This window comes from Pan paniscus, chromosome 19, assembly GCF_029289425.2.
Source record: "Pan paniscus chromosome 19, NHGRI_mPanPan1-v2.0_pri, whole genome shotgun sequence".
NCBI classification, from domain to species: domain Eukaryota; kingdom Metazoa; phylum Chordata; class Mammalia; order Primates; family Hominidae; genus Pan; species Pan paniscus.
Genome location: NC_073268.2, coordinates 20,237,685 through 20,260,783, shown reverse-complemented (window position 1 = coordinate 20,260,783; position 23,099 = coordinate 20,237,685). Strand labels below are relative to the sequence as shown.

Here is a 23,099-nt window from a genome sequence, read left to right as displayed (position 1 = left end):
GTTTTTTACTTGGGAAGCCGAGGCAGGCGGATCACAAGGTCAGGAGTTCAAGACCAGCCTGGCCAACATGGTGAAACCCCGTCTCTACTAAAAATAGAAAAATTAGCCGGGCCTGGTGGTGTGTGCCTGTAATCCCAGCTACTCAGAAGCCTGAGGCACGAGAATTGCTTGAATCCGGGAGATGGAAGTTGCAGTGAGCCGAGATCGTACCATTGCACTCCAGCCTGGGCAACAGAGTGAGACTCCAAAAAAAAAAAAAAAGAAAAAAGAAAAGAAAAAGAAAAAGTTTTTTTTACTTGAGGGCAGCATCATTCTGAATTGGATCAAAGTTACTGAAATGTAATTAATCTTATTGTATAAACATGTCTTTCGTCATTGTCCCTGTATAGAAACAATAAATGGAGAAAGAGGGTCAATAGTCTCTCCCTCCACAAAATTTTAAGTTCAGATCAAGGCAGAGAAGACATAAAACAATTATTTGAGTATTCCTAACTCTTTCTCGCTTTAATCTGAGGTTTGTATATATGTCTGAGTAAGACTGGGAAACCAACCCCACCCAACCCTCAACACACACGTTGAAAATGAGATCTTCCAAAAGAGAATGAAAGAACTGAAAGAACTAACTGCATATTATATACTTACTCTGTTCATAACCAAAATGTTTTCTTTGTTAATGTATTCACTTGAATTCAATGGAGTGTTAAATTTGCCAGTAATTTTTATTTCTACGACAAACCATATTAATACACGACAAGACAGTATGACTTCAAAAAATGAGCCAAGAACTTAAATAGGTATTTCTCCAAAGAAGATATACCAATAAGCACATGAAAAGATGGTCAACATCATTAGTCATTAGGGAAATGTAAGTCAAAACCACAATGAGATACCAATTCACATCCTCTAGGATAGCCATCTTTTTTAAAAAAAAATTTTTTTTGAGAGATGGGGTCTCTCATCTCTCATGCACTCCAGCATGGAGTGCAGCGTCATGATCACAGCGCACTGCAGCCTCAAACTCCTCGGCTTAAGGGATCCTCCCACTACAGGCTCCGGACTAGCTGGGACTACAGGAGCATGCCACTGTATCCAACTGGCTTTCTAAAAAAAAAAAAAAAGAAGAAAAAGAAGAAGAAGAAAGAAAACAAAACAAAAAGGCTGAGTGCAATGTCTCACACCTGTAATTCCAGCACTTTGGGAGGACTGCTTGAGGCCAGAAGTTCAAGACCAGCCTGGGCAACACAGAAAGACCCTGTTTCTACAAAAAAAAAATATATATATATATATATTTTTTTTTAAAGAAAGAAAAAGAGACTGGGTGTGGTGCCTGTAATCCCAGCACTTTGGGAGGCTGAGTGGGGAAGATCACTTGAAGCCAGGAGTTTGAGTATTCAGTAAGCTATGATCATGCCACTGTGGTCTACCAGTCCACCCTGGGCAGCAGAGCAAGATCCCATCTCTCTCTCTCAATCTGTGTGTGTGTGTGTGTGTGTGTGTGTGTATACATATATATATACACACACACATACAGTAATACATATATATAGTAATTTCAGATTACCATAGATTACTATATATAGATCTATACAGGGATATATAGATATTTATAGATCTATAGATATATCTCCCTGTCTATATATATAGATATATATAGATAGATATACAGAGATAGATCTGTCTATATCTATTTATATCTATCTATATGTATATCTATAGAGAGAGAAATTTTAAAAAGAAAAATAGGCTGGGTGCAGTGGCTCACGCCTGTAATCCTAGCACTTTGGGAGGCCGAGGCAGGCGGATTGCCTGAGCTCAGGAGTTCAAGACCAGCCTGGGTAACATGGAAAAACCCTGTCTCTACTAAAAATACAAAAATTTAGCCAGGTGTGGTTGTGCGTGCCTGTAATCCCAGCTACTCGGGAGGCTGAGGCACGAAAATCCCTTGAACCTGGGAGGCAGAGGTTACAATGAACCAAGATTGTGCCACTCTACTCCAGGCTGGGTGACAGAGGGAGACTCTGTCTCAAAAAAAAAAAAAAAAGAAAGAAAGAAAAAGAAAAAGAAAATAACAAGTGTTGGTGAGGATGTGGAGAAATGGGAACTCTCATGCATTGTTGGTGAGAATGTAAAATGGTGCAGCCACAGTGTAAAACATTTTGGAATTACTCAAGACATCGAATACAATTACCATATGTCCCAACAATACCACTCTTAGGTATATACCCAAAATAATTGGAAAAAAAATAAATCAAATACTTGTACACCAATGTTTCTAGCAGTACTATGCACAATAGTGAAAAGTTGAGGGCCAAGCGCGGTGACTCATGCCTGTAATCACTTTGAGAGGTCAAGGCAGGCAGATCACTTGAGGTCAAGAGGTCGAGAACACCCTGGCCAACATGGTGAGATCCCATTTCTATTAAAAATACAAAAATTAGGCTGGGCACGGTGGCTCAAACCTGTAATCCCAGCACTTTGGGAGGCCGAGGCAGGCGGATCACCAGAGGTCAGGAGTTCAAGGCCAGCCTGGCCAACATGGCAAAACCCTGTCTCTACTAAAAATACAAAAATCAGCCAGGCATGGTGATTCATGCCTGTAATCCCAGCTACTCAGGAGGCTGAGACAGGAGAATCACTTGAACCCAGGAGGCAGAGGTTGCAGTGAGCTGAGATCATGCCACTGCACTCCAACCTGGGTGACAGAGCAAGACTCTGTCTCAAAAAAAAAAAAAAAAAATCAGCCAGGTTTGGTGGCACATGCCTGTAATCCCAGCTCCTGGGGAAGCTGAGGCAGGAGAATCATTTGAACGATTCCTCCGATAAGGGGGAGGTTGCAGTGAGCCCAGATTGCGCCTGCACTCCAGCCTGCAGCACACAGCAAGACTCTGACTCAAAAAAAAAAAAAAAAAAAAGGTGGAAACCACCCATGTGTCCATAAACAGATGAATGCTTGAACAAAATGTGGTATATCCATACAATGGAACCTTAGCCATAAAAAGGAATGACATTCAGGTATATGCTATAACATGAAGGAACCTTGATGACAAGGTTTATTTTACCTTAGTAAAATAAGCCGGGCACAAAAGGATAAATATTGTATGATTCCACTTACATATGGTACCTAGAGTAGTCAAATTCATAGAGATAGAAAGTAGAATGGTGGTTGCCAGAACTGGGAGAAGGGGGCATGGGGAATAATTATTTATGGGATGCTGCAGAGTTTCTGTTTGTGATTAATGAAGTTCTGAAACTGTAGAGCGGTCATGGTTACACAACATTATGAATGTGCTTAATGCCACTTAACCAAACACTTAAAAATGACAAATCTTATGTATATTTTACTATAAAGATACATAAGGGGATTCACAGCTTTTCAAAATGCTTCTAGGGAGTATAGGAGAGGGGGAAAAAGCCAGTAGTCCTCAATGCAATGAGCCCTACACCAGCAACTTTAAGGCTGAGGCAGAGAAATGTAACTGTTAGAGCCACACCACCTGGTCAGCTTTTTTTAAGTGTGTGTGCGTGTGTGTGTGCATGCACATTTTGTTTTTCCTTTTCGTGGAGCACTATATTGCCCAGGCAAATCGTAAACTCCTGGGCTCAATCTATCCTCCTGCCTTTGCTTCCCTAAATGCTGGGATTACAGGTGTGAGTCCAGCAGCTTTTTTTCTTTTCTTTCTTCCTTTTTTTTTTTTTTTTTTGAAACAGGGTCTTGCTCTGTTGCCCAGGCTGGAGTGCGATGGAGTGATTATGGCTCACTGCATCCTCCAACTCTCCGGCTCAGGCGATCCTCCCATCTCAGCCTCCCAAGTGCAAGTACCTGGGACTACAGGCACACACCACCACACCCAACTAATTGTTAATTTTTTTGTAGAGAGGAAGTCTCCTTATGTTGCCCTGGCTGGGCAACTCCTGGGCTCAAGCAATCCTCCTGCCTCGGCCTCCCAAAGTGCTGGGATTACAGGCATGAGCCACTGCGCCCAGCCTTGGTGAGCTTTCTGAACTCAAAGCTGAGTAGAGACCTGAAGTAACTATCAGGACAATATGGGTCAATAAAACTCATCCTCCTACTTCCATTCGTGTCTGAGTTAAAACAGTATCTTCCACTTAAGTGCTCATTTCTCAAGTTTTGATTTTAAATATAAAAACAGCCTAAAGGTGCTTACTGTGTTTACTTCTTTTATATTTCAACTATTTGATTTTTTAGCAGTGTCTGGGGACAAAAACTAGCATTTCTCTGAGACCATCACATCCCCAATCTGACTGCTATGTGAATGGTTTGTTGGGTGCCTGGAATGGCTTGTTTATGTAAGCTCTCACCTGTAATCCCACATTTTGGGAGGCCGAGGCGGAGGATCACTTCAGGCCAAGAGTTCAGTTCAAGACCAGCCTGAGCAACATAAGGAGATCCAACCCCCCACCCCCATCCCCACCTCCAACCCCAGCTCTACAAAAAAATTAAAAAATTAGTTAGGGCCAGGCGCCGTGGCTCACGCCTGTAATCCCAGAATTTTGGGAGGCCGAGGCGGGCGGATCACGAGGTCAAGAGATCGAGACCATCCTGGACAACATGGTGAAATTCCCGTCTCTACTAAAAATACAAAAATTAGCGGGGTGGGGTGGCGTGGGCCTGTAGTCCTAGCTACTCGGGAGGCTGAGGCGGGAGAATCGCTTGAACCCGGGAGGCGGAGGTTGCAGTGAGCCTTTGCGCCACCGCACTCTAGCCTGGCGACAGTGAGACTCCGTCTCACCAAAAAAAAAAAAAAAAAAAAATTAGCTGGGAGTGGTGGCACGCGCCTGTAGCCCCAACTACTCGGGAGGCTGAGGCGGGAGGATCGCTCGAGACCAGGAGTTTGAGACCAGCCTGGGCAACATAAGGAGACCCAACCCCCCCGCCCTTCAGCTTTACAAAAAAATTAAAAAATTAGCCAGGAGTGGTGGCGCCGCGTGCCTGCAGCCCCAGCTACTCGGGAGGCTGAGGCGGGAGGGTCGCTTGAACCCGGGAGTTCAAGGCTGCAACGAGCTATGATAGCGCCACTGCACTCCAGCCTGGGCGACAGAGCAAGACCCTGTTTTACACAGACAAACAAAAACGAACAAAAAGGTCACAGCGAACTTTGTTCAAAAGTCACATTAACACTTAAATGCCTTAACCCGGACTGAAAGCCCGGGCTTAGGACACAGGGCAGCTCTCCCTCAAAAAGGGGTCTCCCAACAACACCCAATCCACAAGTTGCTCCTCGCCCTCCCCAAACCGGTACAAGATGTATCAGTCTCTGGGCAGCTCCAACGGATTCTGAGAGCTACGGGAGGGACTAAGGAACAAATATGAAATGTCGGACAAATGAAATGTGCGCAACGGCTAGGTTTTGGAGGATAAGCCAGTTGCTGAGCGACTTCTCAAATCTTCCAAGTGCCTCCAACACCTCTCCCACCCGGTAGGGCTGCGCTCTTTAGCTCTTTCAACCTTCCACGACCGGCCTCTCCGCTGCCCTATCAGCAAATCATCGGGCCGGTGCCTGCCAGTCCGGGCCAATCCCGAACACATTTACTTTGAGCGGGAAAAGCTCAGAAGCGGCGAGAGAGCGTGGTCCGCTAACCGCCCCTTCCTCTCCTTGTCTCTGGGGGGTAACGGAGCCTGGAGTGGTCGCCCATTGGATGGGCATCGGGCCAATGGCGGGGTGCGAAACGGGAGGGGCGGGCCTCACAGCGGGGCGGGGCGCGCCTGTGCCGTGTCGCGTGCCGAGCCGCGAGCCCCAGTCAGGCCAGGTAACGGCCTCTGCCCCCGCCCCTCCCTCCCCGCTCGGGCTTCCCCTACCCGCACACTGGCTCCAGGCAGCGCCCGAGCGGCGGAGGCGGCTGCGGAGACGGCGGGGTGCGGGCTGAGGGAGCCGGGCCTGGACGCCCCCCCCATCACCCCCGTACCCCAGGAGCTGTGCCTAGTCCAGGAGAGGCTGGGGGGCGCCCCATGGAGGTGAGACGCGGAGACACCTGCCCGCGCCCTCACTCCTCAGGCCTGAGGGAGGAAGGACTTGAGGTAATGGATGAGGAAGGGCAGGGTCCAGGGGGCGGCCAGACTTGCAAGAGGCGACAAGGAGGAGAGGCTGAGAAGGGGGCGCGTCCCTAGACGGGGCGGCAGAGGCGGGTCGTCGGTGGGGAGGCCGGACGGGGCGGGCGGGCGGGGGCGCGGCGCGGGCTGACTGGACGGGCCGGACGGAGCCCGGGTCGCCGCGATTCCCGGGAAGCAGCCGTCGCGCCGAGGCGGTGGCCGGGGAGGGGCGCCCCTCGGGGTCAGCACTCACGGGGCCCGAGGGGAGAGTGAGAATCCCGAGGCTGGAAGCGCGGGCCCCCAAATTCGTGTCCTCTGAGAGGGTTCGGAATTGAGCCGAACAGCCGAGGTAGAACAGGTGTCGGGCCGTTTCAGCTCCGGCGTCACCCTCGTGACCGCTTTCTGATATTTCCTGTTCCCGTGTGCTGCAGCCCAAAGTCGCGTTCCCCGGAGGTGCGAATCGCTGTTGGAACCTCGGCGCCGACGCCGGCAGCAGGTTAACCGACGTCTTCGGCAGCGTGATGTTGACTGGCTCCGCTTCCTTCTACGATTGCTACACATCGCAGGTCCTTTAGTAAACTCTGCCTCTGTTAGACGATTTATTCTCAAATTGATTTACTCGAGCCACCGATTCATAGGTGTTTAATGGCTCCACAGTTAAGGAAGAGAAAACCAGGGACAACTTTTTTTTTTTTTTTTTTTTTTTTTTGAGACAGGGTCTTGCTCTGTCTCCTAGGCTGGAGTGCAGTGGCGCCATCTCGGCTCACTGCAAGCTCCGCCAGCCGGGCTCAGGCGATTCTTGTGCCTCAGCTTCCTGAAGCACGCGCCACCACGCCCGGCTGGCTTTTGTTTTGTTTTGTTTTTGTTTTTGTTTTTTGTTTTTGAGATGGAGTTTTGCTCTTGTTGCCCAGGCTGGAGTGCAGTGGTGCGATCTCGGCTCACCTCAATCTCTGCCTCCCGGGCTCAAGTTATTCTCCTGCCTCAGCCTCCGGAGTAGCTGGGATTACAGGCATGCGCCACGACGCCTGGCTAATTTTGTATTTTTAGTAGAGACAGTGTTTCTCCATGTTGGTCAGGCTGGTCTCGAACTCCCAAACTCGGGTGACCCGCGCACCTCGGCCTCCCAAAGTGCTGGGATTACAGGCATGAGCCACCGCGTCCAGCCGTTTTCTTTTGTTTTTTGAGACGGAGTCTCCTTCTGTTGCCCAGGCTGGAGTGCAGTGGCGCGATCTCGGATCACTGCAACCTCTGTATCACTGGTTCAAGCAGTTCTTCCGTCTCAGCCTCCCCAGTAGCTGGGATTACAGGCACCTGCCATCATGCCCGGCTAATTTTTGTATTGTTTTTAGAGACCGGGTTTCACCATGTTCCCCAGGCTGGTCTCGAACTTCTGGGCTCCAGCCATCCTCCCGCCTTGGCCTCCCAAAGTGCTAGGATTTCAGGCCACAGCGCCCAGCCCAGGAACAATTTTTTTTTTTTTTTTTTTGAGACGGAGTCTTGCTCCGTCGCCCAGGCTGGAGTGCAGTGACGCGATCTCTGCTCACTGCAAGCTCCACCTCCCAGGTTCACGCCATTCTCCTGCCTCAGCCTCCCGAGTAGCTGGGACCACAGGCACCCGCCACCACGCCCGGCTAATTTTTTGTATTTTTAGTAGAGACGGGGTTTCACTGTGTTAGCCAGTATGGTCTCGATCTCCTGACCTCGTGATCCGCTCGCCTCAGCCTCCCAAAGTGCTGGGATTACAGGCGTGAGCCACCGCGCCCGGCTACAATCTTTTAAATACAGTGTTTGCAGAATACATACTTTGCTTTGAAAATAAGTTAAGGGCCGGGCGCCATGGCTCGTGCCTGTAATCCCAGCACTCTGGGAGGCTGAGGCGGGTGGATCACCTGAGTTCGGGAGTTCAAGACCAGCCTGGCCAACATGGCGAAACCCCATCTCTACTAAAAATACAAAAATCAGCCGGGTGTGGGGGCAGGCACCTGTAATCCCAGCTACTTGGGAGACTGAGGCGGGAGAATCTTAAACCAGGGAGGTGGAGGTTGCAGTGAGCCAAGATCATGCCACTGCACTCCAGCCTGGGTGACAGAGTGAGACTCCCTCTCAAAAAAAAAAAAAAAAGAAAAAGAAAAAAGAAAACAAATTGAGGAATAAGATTTTTCATTGATTCGTTTGCATCTTGTCCTTAGCATAACATAATGCCAGAAATGTAAGAAAATCCATTATTTAGTAAGATTAAAATATGTTTTTTTTCCTTCAGGCATTTATTGCAAGTTGGTACAAACATATTTTTGATAATTTAAAGGTGAAAATTTCACTTTACTCCTTTATTTTCTGGTTTTAACAATGTCTTAAATTATATGCTACCACTTACCTCACCAAGACATTTAGATTTATTAATCAAAGGAAATAAAGCTTGGGTAATGTAAGTAATTTTCATTTGAAATTATTTAACCAGGACATCAATGTTGATATTGTTGTACTTTGAATTATAACAGTATCTAGAAATAAATTATTTTATTTAATCCACACTAAGAATCTTGTATATTATTATGCCACTGTACAGATTGAGAAACTGAGCCTCAGAGAGCTTGATTTGTGCCCTAAATGACAAAGCTCAAGTGGAACCCAGACCATAGTTCCACTGCTCTCTGCAGTGTTTACATCCGGACTAAAATTTACTTGGATTTAATTTCAGTTCACTGTTTTAAGTATGTTAAGGATATAAGTGATACATTTTAAAGTTAATCCAGTTAATATACCCACTCAAATATTTGCATATTTCCTGGCCTCTGTTAACGAAAGGGATGCAGATATTTCAAGTATGATTGTTTGAATCCACCACATTACTCTAGTTGTTTTAACCCAAGAATACAAAAGTTAGGTCAGTCCTTTAAAAGGATTTTTATTTGTAATATTCAAAATGTATTTTAAAATGTAAAATGTACTTGAAAGAATACTCCCAAAATATTTTCAATTTCCAATACTGTTTATTCATTTCACATTACATAATCTGAAAATGTTCCTTTTGTTTAAGCAACTATTTCAAAAAGATGAACAATTATTTATGTCACTTTGGATACTTCACACATAAGAGTGGGCCTATGATGATAACTTTAGAACTCAAAGGATAAAATTAGGAAAGAAAGATAAAAAGCCTTTGTAAAAGTTGCTGCTAACCAACAAATTCTGGAAAGGTAGTTTTTAGTTTTAGCTCTCAGCAAAATCCCTTCTGTGTTTCCATTTCCTCAACTTGAGAATAGTCGTAATATAAACTATAAACAGAAAAATTATAATGTGTGGGTTTTAAATAGAATCATAACCAGAACTTAAACAAATGGCTGTAAAATATTTTGAGATTCTTGAAGATGGATGATTGGAAGGTATTTCTTAATGTTCACATTTTGTTGGTATCATATAACGTTGTATAGTTTAAATGTTTTTCAGTGATCATATCTATTAGGAACAAAAATTTAGAAATATTAACAGAATAAAAGCAATTAGAAAATACTTTTAGCCAGAATTATATCTTTTCCTTTTTTCTTTATTTTATTTTATTTTATTTATTTATTTATTTATTTTGAGATGGAGTCTCCCTCTGTTGCCCAGGCTGGAGTGCAATAGCTCAATCTTGGCTCACTGCAACCTCCGCCTTCTGGGTTCAAGTGACTCTCCTGCCTCAGCCTCTTGAGTAGCTGGGATTGCAGGCACCTGCCACCACACCTGGCTAATTTTTGTATTTTTGTCGAAACGGGCTTTCGCCATGTTGATCAGGAGTTAAACTTCTGACCTCAGGTGATCCGCCCACCTAGGCCTCCCAAAGTGCTGGGATTACAGGTGTGAGCCACTGCACCCGGCCAGAATTACATCTCTTCTGTATTTATAAGAAAATACTATTTTCATTGTGTTTATGTCTGGGTATTTATAGTTATTGCATCTCAGGTTTTAATAGTTACTTATCTGGAGAGTTAAAAATTTTGAATTTATACTTTCAGTCTTCTTTAAGGAAGCATTTTCTAGAATAAACAATGTATAAATTAGCTTAATCTTTTTTTGTTTGTTAAATTCACTTTCCCTACATGGTCCCTTTTGGAAGGAGGCAGGGTTTAAATCATTAAAATCTTAAAACCCAAGGCCTGGCAAAGTGACTCACACCTGTAATCCCAGCACTTTGGGAGGCCAAGGCAGGAGGATCGCTTGAGGCCAGGAGTTTAAGACCAGCCTGGGCAACACAGTGAGACCCCATTTCTATTTAAAAAAAAAAAAAAAGAAACTTAACACCCAAAGTTTTTGTTTACTCAGGTTCATTACAGAAGCATTCACCGAGGCTGGGTGCAATGGGTCACGCCTGTAATCCCAACACTTTGGAAGGCCCAAGGCGGGCAGATCACTTGAGGTCAGGATTTGAGACCAGCCTGACCAACATGGTGAAACCCTAAAACTCTCTACTGAAAATACAAAAATTAGCCAGGCATGGTGGCAGGTGCCTGTAATCCCAGTTACTTGGGAGGCTAAGGCAGGAGAATAGCTTCAACCCGGGAGGCAGAGGTTGCAGTGAGCCGAGATCTCGCCACTCTACTCCAGTCTGGGCAACAGAGCCAGACTCTTGTCTCAAAAAAAAAAAAAAAAAAAAAGATAGTGTATAAAATGTCCTCAAATAGGAGGAAAAAGACCTTCAGTTTTGGTTTTAGATTTGTTACATATTGGCTGAGTGACTTGCAGCCTCAGTTTCCTTGTTTTTAAAGTAGAGATAATACTCATGTCACAAGGTTTACTGGATATGATAATATATGTGAAATTTATTTGAATAGTGTAAAATTCCATATAAATATACATTAACTTTTTTCAGAGATTGGGGACATTAAGACTGAAATTAATTTGTTTATTTTTGAGACAGAGTCTCGCTCTGTTGCCCAGGATGGAGTACAGTGGTGCTATCTTGGCTCACTGCAAGCTCCGCCTCCCAGGTTCATGCCATTCTCCTGCCTCAGCCTCCCAAGTAGCTGGGACTACAGGCGCCCATCACCACCACAGCTGGCTAATTTTTTGTATTTTTAGTAGAGACAGGGTTTAGCCAGGATGGTCTCATCTCCTGACCTCGTGATCCGCCCACCTCGGCCTCCCAAAGTGCTGGGATTACAGGCTTGAGCCACCTCGCCTGGCCCCAAGACTGAATTTTATATATAATGTATTAAAAATAACATTGCTAGTATCCACATAATGCTTATCTATTCAAAAAATTACAAAAAACTACAATAATTATAGGTATTTTATACCACAGACCAGCAACAAGGAGCCAGAGCTGCCCGATACCTGTTTTGTAAATAAAGTTTTATTGCAATGCAGCCAAACCCATATGTTTATTGTCTATGGTTGATTTAGTGCTGCAGCATTAGAGTTGAAGAGTTTTGACAGCAACCTTAATGGCCAGCTAAGCCTAAAATATTTACTATTTGGCCTTTTGCAGAAAAAGTTTGCCAATCCCTGGTATAAAGCAAGCTTAAGTCACTAAGTCTGCATTTGAATGTAATTCTCCCAACTCTTACATCTGTGTTATTTCCGCTTTCTTATTTTTCTCATATTCTACAACAAATGAAGTTTTGATGTGTCTGATAAACATTTCTTAAAACTTTCAGAGTGAAGACAATGTAGACCTAAGGCAGACCTATACTCCATTTTCTTCAACAGAATATTCAAGTTCTGTAGATTCTTCACTTTTCTGTGCACCATGGTCTACTTATGGAGATGACATTAAACAACCTTCTAATTCTCAGATCAGTATAAAGAACAGGTAAATTAATTCATTTCTCAAGGTAATTGAGGTATTTTTAAATTTAATTACATAGGAACTGAGGTTTATTTGCTCTCTGTTCCCTACATCATCATTTTACTATTGTGGCATTTTGTGTTTTTCAAACTTTTAGGAAAGTGTAAACTGGGCAGTTATTTGTGTATAGTTTTTACGGTGTTTTGTTTTGTTTTGTTTTGTTGAGACAGGGTCTCGCTCTGTCACCCAGTCTGGAGTGCAGTGGCGAGATCATGGCTCACTACAACTTTGAACTCCTGGGCTCAAGCCATACTCCTGCCTCAGCCTCCACAGTAGCTGGGACTACAGGTATGCACCACGGTGGTCAGCTAACTTTAAAAAAATTTGTTGCCTTTTCTTTTTAAGAAACGAGGTCTCACTTTGTTGCCTAGGCTGGTCTTGAACTCCTGGCCTCAAACCATCCTCCCACCTTGGCCTCCCAAAGTGCTGGAATTACAGACATGAGCCTCTGCCCAGCTAGGTTATTACTTAAAAAAATTCATTAGTGGGAACATTTAGTGCATAAATCTTAAGTTCTTCTTTCTAAAGATGACTTATATGAATGAGTTAAAACTTTTAGATGTTTTTGTCATCCAGTTCTAAATTTTCCATTTTTTTCCTTCACAACTCTACAACAGGGTTTTATCAAACATAAGATATTTTAAATTATTTTTCTGTTCAATTCCACAAATAATAAGGGCCCCCTGTACATCAGATGCTTTTCTATGGGGGATACCAGAATTTAAACATGGCAAATATTATCCTTGCCTTTATAATCTTCATGATGATGATGATGATGACGACGATAACTAGGATATTATGGGAGCCTATTGCAAAGAGGAGCCCTAAGGGAGTGACATCTATCTTTAATTATATATGGGAGCTATTTATAGAGGCTGATGCCTCATTAGTCTAACCAGGAAATAGTTATTTGTATTTATTAGAAAAGTGTTAAAAAATTAAAATTCTTGGCAAATTCTCTAAAATAATTTTATTAGAAAGTCTATGTAATATATAATTCTACAAAAAACAATATTTTTAAAGTTGATACATGCTATTGAAAAAATTCAAGCCTATTCTCGCTTTTGGCTAAGATCAAGTGAAAAAATTCAAACTTTTCAGAAATATATATCAAGAAAAGTGAAAGTCTGTCTTAACCTTCTCCCCCCACCACCCAATAACAGCTGCTAGCAGTTTGGTATATATTACATTGAATTTTTTTTAGATATATACTAATACATAATTACACAAAAAAGCTTTTATATTGAACTTTTATGAGATAACACATGTAGTAGAAAAGGTATTGGACTTACAGGGAGACTATTTAGCAAGTATGTAGTAGTTTGGCAAGTCATATACCCTTGCAAAATACAAGTTTCTTAATATCTTAAATGATCATTCATTTATTCAACAGATAATAACGAATGATTACTAATGCTTACCTTTCCAATGTTATGAAGATCAATTAAATATGAGTGTTATGCAAATATAAGGTATTTTATTTCGAAAATATCCCAACACTATGAAATGTTGAAATATGAAAAAACCGGAAGTTACAATTTATTATAAAACAACGTACAGGGCCGGGATCGGTGGCTCACGCCTGTAATCCTAGCACTTTGGGAAGCTGAGGTGGGCAGATCACAAGGTCAGGAGTTCGAGACCAGCCTGACCAACATGGTCAGGCTGAAAATACAAAAAAAAATTAGCCAGGCATGGTGGCACGCGCCTGTAGTCCCAGCTACTTGGGAGGCTGAGGCAGGAGAACCGCTTGAACCTGGGAGGCGAAGGTTGCAGTGAGCAGAGATCGCGCCATTGCACTGCAGCCTGGGGAACAGAGCGAGACTCCATCTCAAAAATAAATAAACAAACAAACAAACAAACAAACCAACAAACAGACGTACAGGTTGAGCATCCCAATCTGAAAATCCGAAATCCAGACTGATCCAAAATCCAAAACTTTTTGAGCGCTGACATGATGCTCAAAACAAATGCTCATTGGAGCATTTCAGATTTTGGATTAGGGACGTTCAACCAAATATACAAGTATACATTATATATTTGGAGTATAATGTATATTTCCAGAATCCAAGAAAAAAAACCTGAAATCCAAAACACCTCTGATCCCAAGCATTTTGGATAAGGAATACTCAACCTGTATTACTTCAAGGAAGAAATTACCCAAAAACTGTAACAGGTAAAAGGTACCAGTCTTCCACGTGCTTGTGGTTTTTACATTTTGTATTTAGTCAGTATCAGTCACTAGGTGGATTTCTGGGATAAAAGGAACTCCATCCAGTCATGCTTTGCAAGCATTAGGGATGGCTCCCAAATCTGTTACATTTAAGCGACAACTGCAAAATTGCTGTGGTGTCTAGGATGACCATATCGCATTTCACTTTTTTATCCAATATTAATATAGAGTCACAAAAATAGAATAGAGTATCAGGTTCATATGGTTTTCAAATTGCAAATGAGGAAGCTGAGCAGGTGTTGATGGAATAATGTATAATAAGACAAGACTTGCTTTCAGGAGCAGCTATGATACCAAGCATGTCTGTGACATCATAGATGAGAGATTTATATCTTGGTCACCTAAAATGAAAACCATGTGTTGTGGAGAAATAAGAGGTAAGCATACACTGTAAGTTAGATATAGGATTTGAAATGAAGGAGAAATATTTATGTGGAAAAGACATTTCCACATAAAAATATTTATGTAGAAAAGAAAATATTCTTGAGTTCTAGTCTCTTCTTTATTTGAAATGATGGTGTAGATTCAGTCCACATATTTTATAGATAAAGATGGTAAGGTAGGATAAGTCTGGAAAGAGTAATCAATATATTGTATTTCAGCATGAATTCATTTATTTTTAGGATTCAAACAGAAAGAAATGACTATGGCAGTGAAACAGACTTATATGGACTTGTGTCTAACATTTTGGAAGAACAAGATAAGTCACAGCCATATTTTGCTGAAGGGTTAGTATATAATCTATATAGTATATAACAGGCTTTTAAACTAACATACACTAGTTTACCCTGTTTATTAACTTTTATTTTTACTTAATAGTGGATCATCTGACAGTAGGTATCTTAATTCAAATATTGTTTCAAGGAGACTTGATTTTGCTGAAGTATTTGCTATATAATTGGAAGTCCAGTCTAAGGTTTTGTATAAGGACTTTCATTGAAAAATTATTCTTGCATAATTCAGAGCTATTTCCCTTGAGTTCATGAACTAAAGATTGGCTTAAATAATATAAATTCAAAGGAACTTTTATACATAGATCCCAAAGAATAAAACTCATTACTACTATGCAGAAATACATATGGATTTTATTCATGTGTTAGAAAATTTTGTAATGTTTCAATTGTTTTATTGAAGTGTGGAAGCTATATTACCCAAATATACTATTTCATAAATAGGGAAGTATGTAGCACACATATAACCAATTAAAATATTTTAATTTCACAAAGTTTAAGCAAAACACATTTTTTTCATTAAAAAAAACTGTGGTCAGCAATGCTTTTATGTAATAACCTAAGCAAAGGAAAAACTTATTTTCTGCTTACTATAGATAAATAATTCATCTAAGACCATGAAGTCACATATTAGGCCTTAGTTATTGTCTCTTGGGAAAGTACAGTGAAGACATTAAAATGCATATTTATGTAACATACAGCACATTTCATGTGACAGACAATTATCTGGAGCTAATGGTAGCTTATAAAGCAGAGTTGAAAGGGATTAGAGAATGGTGACATGGGGCAAGATAAATGTTTTTGAAGACCTTTTCTCCCTTTTCCACTGAGGAAATAAAGTCTTTAAAACCTAAGTTGTAATTAAATATATTTATTTGTTCTAGGACCTGCTCCTCCAATTTAAAGTCAGTTTGGCCAATGAACACAAGCAGATTTGCAGATCACCATGACCTCTTAACAGAAACCAAAAGGCCAATAGATACAGTCATCTCTCAGCAAGCTTTTTATAGTGGTGAATCTGTGTCAGCAATGGAAAAGCAATACCTGCGTAACAGTAATCTCACACCACAACAAAAAATAGATGAACTTTATCATGGATTTACTGGTTTAGATCTTGAAGAACAATGGATGTACCCCTCACGAAGTGATCATTCTAACTGTCACAATATTCAGACAAATGATACAGCTAAGACAATATTCCAAGAATATCCACTTATCAAAAACTGTTTTACACCCCAAACTGGTCTGTCTGATATCATGAAAGAATCAGGAGTTGATATCTACCCTTATGGAAGAGACAGAATATGTACTAAAGGTCTTGAAGCACCACTACAGCAAAAAAGGGCAGAGATGTTTCTTTCTCAATTTAATAGATACAATGAAAATGTAGATTATTGTAGAGACCCAGAGTATGTTCATCCTAATAAGGCTAAGCTTAATAAATGTTCAAATTTTAGTGTCCAAGATAGCAAAAAATTAGCCAATGGCATACCTGAAACACCAACTGTAGAAGCAGACACCTACACAAAGTTATTTCAGGTTAAGCCAGCGAATCAGAAAAAAATGGAGGAGACAATCCCTGATCAGCAGAATTTCACATTTCCAAAAACTACGCCACATCTGACAGAGAAACAGTTTGCAAAGGAAGCAGTATTCACTGCTGATTTTGGCTTAACATCAGAATATGGACTAAAACCTCACACAGCTTGTCCCGCTAATGATTTTGCTAACGTCACAGAAAAGCAACAGTTTGCTAAACCTGATCCCCCACATTCTGAGTATTTTAAATCAGTGAATTTATTATCAAACTCAGCAACATCTTCAGGAGGTATCAATTTAAACAGACCAACTTGGATGAATGTTCAAACAAAAAATAACACTCCTATTCCTTATCGAAATCAAGGTAACTTCATGAAATTAAATAGTCATTTAAGTGCAGCTTCAAAAGGTTCTAACCATTCTTCAGATTTCCCCCAACTATCATCCACAAACTTAACCCCAAATAGCAATTTATTTCAGAAATATTGCCAAGAAAACCCTTCAGCATTTTCTAGTTTTGATTTTAGTTACAGTGGTGCAGAAAGAATCCAATCTGTCAATCACATAGAAGGACTAACAAAGCCTGGAGAAGAAAATCTCTTCAAATTGGTCACGGATAAAAAAATAAAGCAGCCAAATGGATTTTGTGATAACTATTCAGCTCAGCAGTATGGGATAATTGAAAATGTAAACAAACATAATTTTCAAGCCAAGCCCCAGAGTGGACATTATGATCCTGAGGAAGGTCCAAAGCATTTAGATGGCTTATCACAAAATACATACCAAGATCTACTGGAGTCACAGGGTCATTCTAATAGCCACAGAACGAGAGGTGGAGACAATAGCCGTGTGAATCGCACACAAGTGTCATGCTTTTCTAATAATTATATGATGGGAGATTTAAGGCATAATCAGGGTTTTCAACAACTTGGTTCAAATGGGTTTCCCCTAAGATCCACCCACCCATTTGGCCATTCAGTTGTTCCACTGTTGGATTCCTATGACTTACTTTCTTATGATGACTTAAGCCATTTGTACCCTTATTTTAATATGATGTATGGTGATAATTCTTTTTCTGGTCTCATGCCAACTTTTGGATTTCAAAGACCAATTAAAACCCGTAGTGGACCAGCCAGTGAACTTCATATTCGTCTAGAAGAGTGCTGTGAACAATGGAGAGCATTAGAAAAAGAGAGAAAAAAGGTAACACAAAGTTAACCACTTAGGAATAACAGTATGTTCCTTTTGCCTGTCTTCATTCTGTTTACCTTAGTGTAGCGTAAGAGTACTTGCCTTATTTCTTTTTGCTTTATTTGTTGTTGTTTTAAAGAGACAGAGTCTCGCTCTGTTGCCCAGGCTGGAGTACAGTGGCAGAATCATAGTTTACTGTAATCAAACTCCTGGGCTCAAGCAATCCTTCCTCCTTAGCCTCCTGAGTAGCTAGTACTACAGGCACATGCCACCATGCCTGGCTAATTTTAATTTTTTGTAGACATTGGGTTTCACTATGTTCCCCACGGTGGTCTCAAACCCCTGGCCTCAAGCCATCCTCCCACCTTGATGTCCCAAGTGCTGGGATTACAGGTGTGAGCCACTGCACCCGGCCAACTTGCCTTATTTCTGAGCTGAATTCTATAATGTCCAGGATTTGCTGTAAGTTCATTACTGTAAGGAATTAAGTGGGTTACTTAAAAACTAAAAATGGATGGGGTTGGCCAATGGGAAGCTTAAATAAATGAAGACGAAAAATGCTTGACATTTTAAAGTTATTGTTATTCTAAGTTGACTTGCCCTGAAGTAGATTTTTTACCCCCTTAGTGGTTACAAGTTTATTTCTTTGAATTTTTTAGTGTTAACCTGTTGGTATACTCAGGTATTTTATTTGTATTAAGACGATAGCTGGGCGTGGTGGCTCACGCCTGTAATCCCAGCACTTTGGGAGGCCAAGGTGGGCAGATCACAAGGTCAGGAGTTGGAGACCAGCCTGGCCAACATGGTGAAACCCAGTCTCTACTAAAAATACAAAAAATTAGCCAGGCGTGGTGGCAGGCGCCTGTAATCCCAGCTACGCGGGAGGCTGAGGCAGGAGAATCGCTTGAACCCGGGAAACGGAGGTTGCAGTGAGCCGAGACTGCACCACTGTACTCCAGCCTGGGCAATAGAGTGAGACTCCATCTGAAAAAAAAAAGATAGAAAAATACTGTGGTATTGTGGTTTACATTTGTTGTCTTTTGATACCAAAACAGAATTTTCATTTAAAGTGGTAATACTCTATTTATTAGGCTTACGAAAACTATTATTCATGGTCGAATCATATTTAGAAAATTCTACATCTAAAAAGTATGTAATTTTTTACAGACTGAATTAGCCCTTGCCAAGAATTATCCTGGAAAAAAAGTATCCAGTACTAACAACACTCCAGTTCCAAGGCTGACTTCCAACCCATCTAGAGTTGATCGCTTAATTGTGGATGAACTTCGAGAACTAGCCAGAGTAAGCTGTAAAAATAGATAACAGTGGATGGATTTTTTGTTAAATTTTTTTTAAGTTTCAGGCCAGGCGTGGTGGCTCACTCCTGTAATCCCACCACTTTGGGAGGCCGAGGCGGGCAGATCACCTGAGGTCAGGAGTTCGAGACCAGCCTGGCCATTATGGTGAAACCCCGTCTCTACTAAAAATACAAAAATTAGCTGGGGGTGGTGGCATGCGCCTGTAGTCCCAGCTACTCGGGAGGCTGAGGCAGGAGAATCATTTAAACCCAGGAGGCAGAGGTTGCAGTGAGTCAAGATCACGCCACTCTACTCCAGCCTGAGTGACAGAGCGAGACTCTATCTCAATAAATAAATAAATAAAACTCTCATCAAGTTTTAGAGCTTTGAAGGGTTTTAAAATCACATTTACATCTAACTCTCTGAAATATATTTTTTTCATGTTTGGTCCTAGAACTATAATATTTAGGAAAGGGGCTGGGTGCAGTGGCTCACACCTGTAATACCAGCACTTTGAGAAGTGGAGGTGGGAGAATCACTTGAGTCCAGGAGTTTGAGACCATCCTGGGCAACATAGGGAGATTCTGTCTCTACTAAAAATTAAAAATTAGCTGGACATGGTGTCACATGCTTATGCTACTCAGGAGGCTGAGGTGGGAAGATAGCTTGAGCCTGGGATGTCAGGGCTACAGTGAGCCATAACCACACCATTGCATTCCAACCTGGGGAACAGAGCAAGATCTTGTCTCAAAGAAAAAAAAAGAAAAAGGAAAGGGAAAATAGTCCCACTCAATCATTTTAAAAGTAATTTTCGTAATTTAAATGGTTCCTCTTGAAGCTCAAATTGGCAGTGGAGCTAATCCTCAACTGAAAGAATTTTTTAAAAAGCAAAAATCATTTTGAGTATTATTTATGGAGAAAGTCTCATTTCTTTGTCACATTTGTTTTCCAGCTTGATGAGCAAGCTGTGCTTACATAAGATGGTAACTTAATAGGGAATTACTATCTTTCCTTTTTTTTTTTTTTTTTTTTTTTTTGAGGCGGGTCTCACTTTGTCACCCAGGCTAGAGTGCAGTGGCATGATCTATGCTCACTGTAGCCTTGACCTTCTGGGTTCAAGAGATCCTCCTGCCTAAGCCCCCAAATAGCTGGGACTACAGATGCACGCTACCACACATATCTAATTTTTGTATTTTTTATAGAGACAGGGTTTCGCCATGTTGCACAGGTTGGTCTCAAACTCCTGAGCTCAAGCAATCCACCTGCCTCAGCCTCCCAAAGTGCTGGGTGTGAGCCACCACCAGTCAACAAAATACTTTTGTTTTGGCGAAGTAGGATATGACTTCAAGTCAAATGTTGTAAAGAATCCTCGTTAAGTCATTTTGTAATTTAATGATTATTCCTATTATCTTCTTTATAATTTCAGAATTTTCTAAGCAACTTAGGGTAGGTAAACTTTTCCTTTTTTGACCTTCCTCTCTTAAAAACTTAGTTTTCCAAATAAAATTTGATAAAGATTCTTCCTGGGAAAAAAAAAATGCAGCAAAACGGATTACCTCTTTTATTGAATAAAACCATTTTAGGAATTAGAAAAATCAACATGGGTCAAATTTGTAAATCTGTACAATGGAATTTATCCATGGTACATTCAGAGCCTAACATATGAGGTACAGCCAGATGTTAATACAAACTTCAATCTTTTATTATTTAAAAAAAAAACTTCCAAATTAAAATTTCTTTATCTCAGTAATACATTTCTAGGAAATGAAGGATGACATACTGTGGTTAGTGATATACTTTTCCCAGCTTTGCTTATGCTTCACATTAATTTAGAAGGATATGTTTATGCCTGTTACAATAATTTTATTTTCTTTACAAAAATTAGCTGGGCATGGTGGCATGTACCTATAGTCCCAGCTACTCGGAAGGCTTAGGTGGGAGGATCACTTGAGCCTGGGAGGCAGAGGTTGCAGTGAGCTGAGATGATGCCACTGCATGCCAGCCTGGGACAGAGTGGGACCCTGTCTCAAAAAAAAAAAAATTCATTTTATCTATACTTAGCAACATTATTTCATTAACAGAGGATTTAAAAATTACATTTTCGCCGGGCGTGGTGGTTCATGCCTGTAATCCCAGCACTTTGGGAGGCCAAGGTGGGCGGATCACAAGGTCAGGAGATCAAGACCATCCTGGCTAACACGGTGAAACCCGGTCTCTACTAAAAATATAAAAAATTAGCCGAGCGTGGTGGCAGGCACCTGTAGTCCCAGCTACTCAGGAGGCTGAGGCAGGAGAATGGTGTGAACCCGGCAGACGGAGCTTGCAGTGAGCCGAGATCGCACCACTGCACTCCAGCCTGGGCGACAGAGCAAGACTCCGTCTCAAAAAAAAAAAAAAAAAAAAAAAATTACTATTTTCTAGTTTGCTAGCTTTGTAGAATTTTGAAAAAAAATATATTTTTTAAACTTTATTTAAAAATCACCTGTGCAGACTTTTCTCTTTTTTTGAGATGGAGTCTCACTCTGACAAGATCTTGGCTCACTGCAACCTCTGCCTCCTGGGTTCAAGTGATTTTCCTGCCTCAGCCTCCTAAATAGCTGAGATTACAGGTGTGTACCACCACACCCGACTAATTTTTTGTATTTTTAGTAGAGACAGGGTTTCACCATGTTGGTCAGGCTGGTCTCGAACTCCTGATCTCAAATGATCCGCCCGCCTCGGCCTCCCCAAAGTGCTGGGATTACAGGTATGAGCTACAGTGCCCAGCCCCAATTTGCACATTTCTTTACTCTTTCTTTATCATTTGCTCAAAATTATTGTCTTATTTAAAAATAATTAGTAGTTCCCTGGAGGTTTTTTTTGTGTGTTTTGTTTTCCCCGAAGGATCTGGCTGATACACAGTTGAGAGGAAAATATTTAACATACGGAATAGACTTATTATGAAGAAACTTAATACGAGTTTGAGGTTAGAGAAACATTAATTCCAGTGCCATTGGTTTCTTGAGAAGCTTTTTCCCCCTATATTCTCCAATCAGTGAACACCAAGTTCTGCTATCAATTGTTAAATCATTTAACTCCCAAAGACAATTACTGTATTTACTTGATCTTCAAATTGCAATTATTCAAAAAGTTCTCTTTCCGTATACTTTCCAAGTTTAGAATTTGAAACAAGTTAGGCATATGAAACATACTCCCCCTACTGACCTAATATATCAGTGCCCTTTTTTAAGTTTCATCATCCAGAGGATTGAGAAGCATCCTAATTTTCTTTAGCAGTTTTGACAGTTACAGGAGTCATTTTGTATTATTTTAATGTAAATTTAAATCAGTATTTTCTGTATTATGGATTCCTTAAAGCTATCACTAGTCAGTATTACTATCTGAATATTTCTGATTTCCAAAAAGGGAACATTGGAGGCCCAGAAAAATTAAAGACTTGTTGAGGTCAGGATTAATCAGTCAAGCACTTCTCTTTTTAGCTCAAAACTTTTTCCATTAGATTACAATACTTCCTAACAATGCTGTTTGCAGGCTGGTCTCTTATTTGTCAAAAACAGTATCAGATCTTGTATTTGCAGTTAATGACATGGTAATGTTTGAATATTTAACATTTTCATTGATGCTTATTTTCAGTAATCAACTACCACATATTTTTAGAATTAACATAGACAAGTAGATAGAAAACACTTTCCATTTTTGTTTCCCCCAGCATGGTGTCAGGACACAGTAAGCATTCTTTGATTTATTGAATGAATATTATTGCTGTCATCTCTATTCTGCTTCACTGAAGATTTGTTTTTACTTAAGTTAATGGCAGGACATGTCTTATCAAAATTTAAAATGCTTCCCTCAGGTTGTGACTTTACTAGGCAAAATGGAACGTCTTCGGAGTTCTCTTCTTCATGCCAGTATCTCTACTGCTCTTGATAGACACTTGGAGTCTATTCACATTGTACAGTCACGTAGAAAGGATGAAATTGTTAATGCTTCCAATCGGCAAAGGCAAGGAGTTCCTAGATGCCAAGATGACAGAGGTACAAATATTAATGCATATTCTTGTGATAAGTCAGTGTGATAATTTAGGTATTGATAAAATCAGATTCTCAGGTTGAAAGATTAGATTTCTAAAATTAACACTTACCTACAGAATAAATTGGTAAATAATCTCCACATTATTTACTCCAAAAGTATTTCCATTTTATTAATTTTGTCTGTTATAACTGTTTCAAGA

The 23,099-nt window shown here is 41.1% G+C and overlaps 1 protein-coding gene across 4 annotated transcripts in view; it reads left to right on the top strand.

Moving 5' to 3' along the window:
• The first annotated feature begins 1,708 nt into the window (after positions 1–1,708).
• MEIOC (meiosis specific with coiled-coil domain) overlaps positions 1,709–23,099 on the top strand; it is a 25,936-nt gene continuing 4,545 nt past the window's right edge. The window contains exons 1-7 of one of the 4 annotated variants that reach the window (XM_055101735.2): positions 1,709–5,974; positions 6,481–6,615; positions 11,686–11,840; positions 14,733–14,837; positions 15,725–17,582; positions 18,738–18,872; positions 22,722–22,902. In XM_055101735.2, coding sequence (XP_054957710.1) covers positions 5,969–5,974; positions 6,481–6,615; positions 11,686–11,840; positions 14,733–14,837; positions 15,725–17,582; positions 18,738–18,872; positions 22,722–22,902 — 2,575 coding nt within the window. In that variant the 5' untranslated portion in view covers positions 1,709–5,968. Of the gene's footprint in view, positions 6,038–6,059; positions 6,616–11,685; positions 11,841–14,470; positions 14,487–14,732; positions 14,838–15,724; positions 17,583–18,737; positions 18,873–22,721; positions 22,903–23,099 lie in introns of those variants that run through there. The other 3 variants (XM_003805881.5, XM_055101737.2, XM_055101736.2) reach the window with 3 other exon arrangements.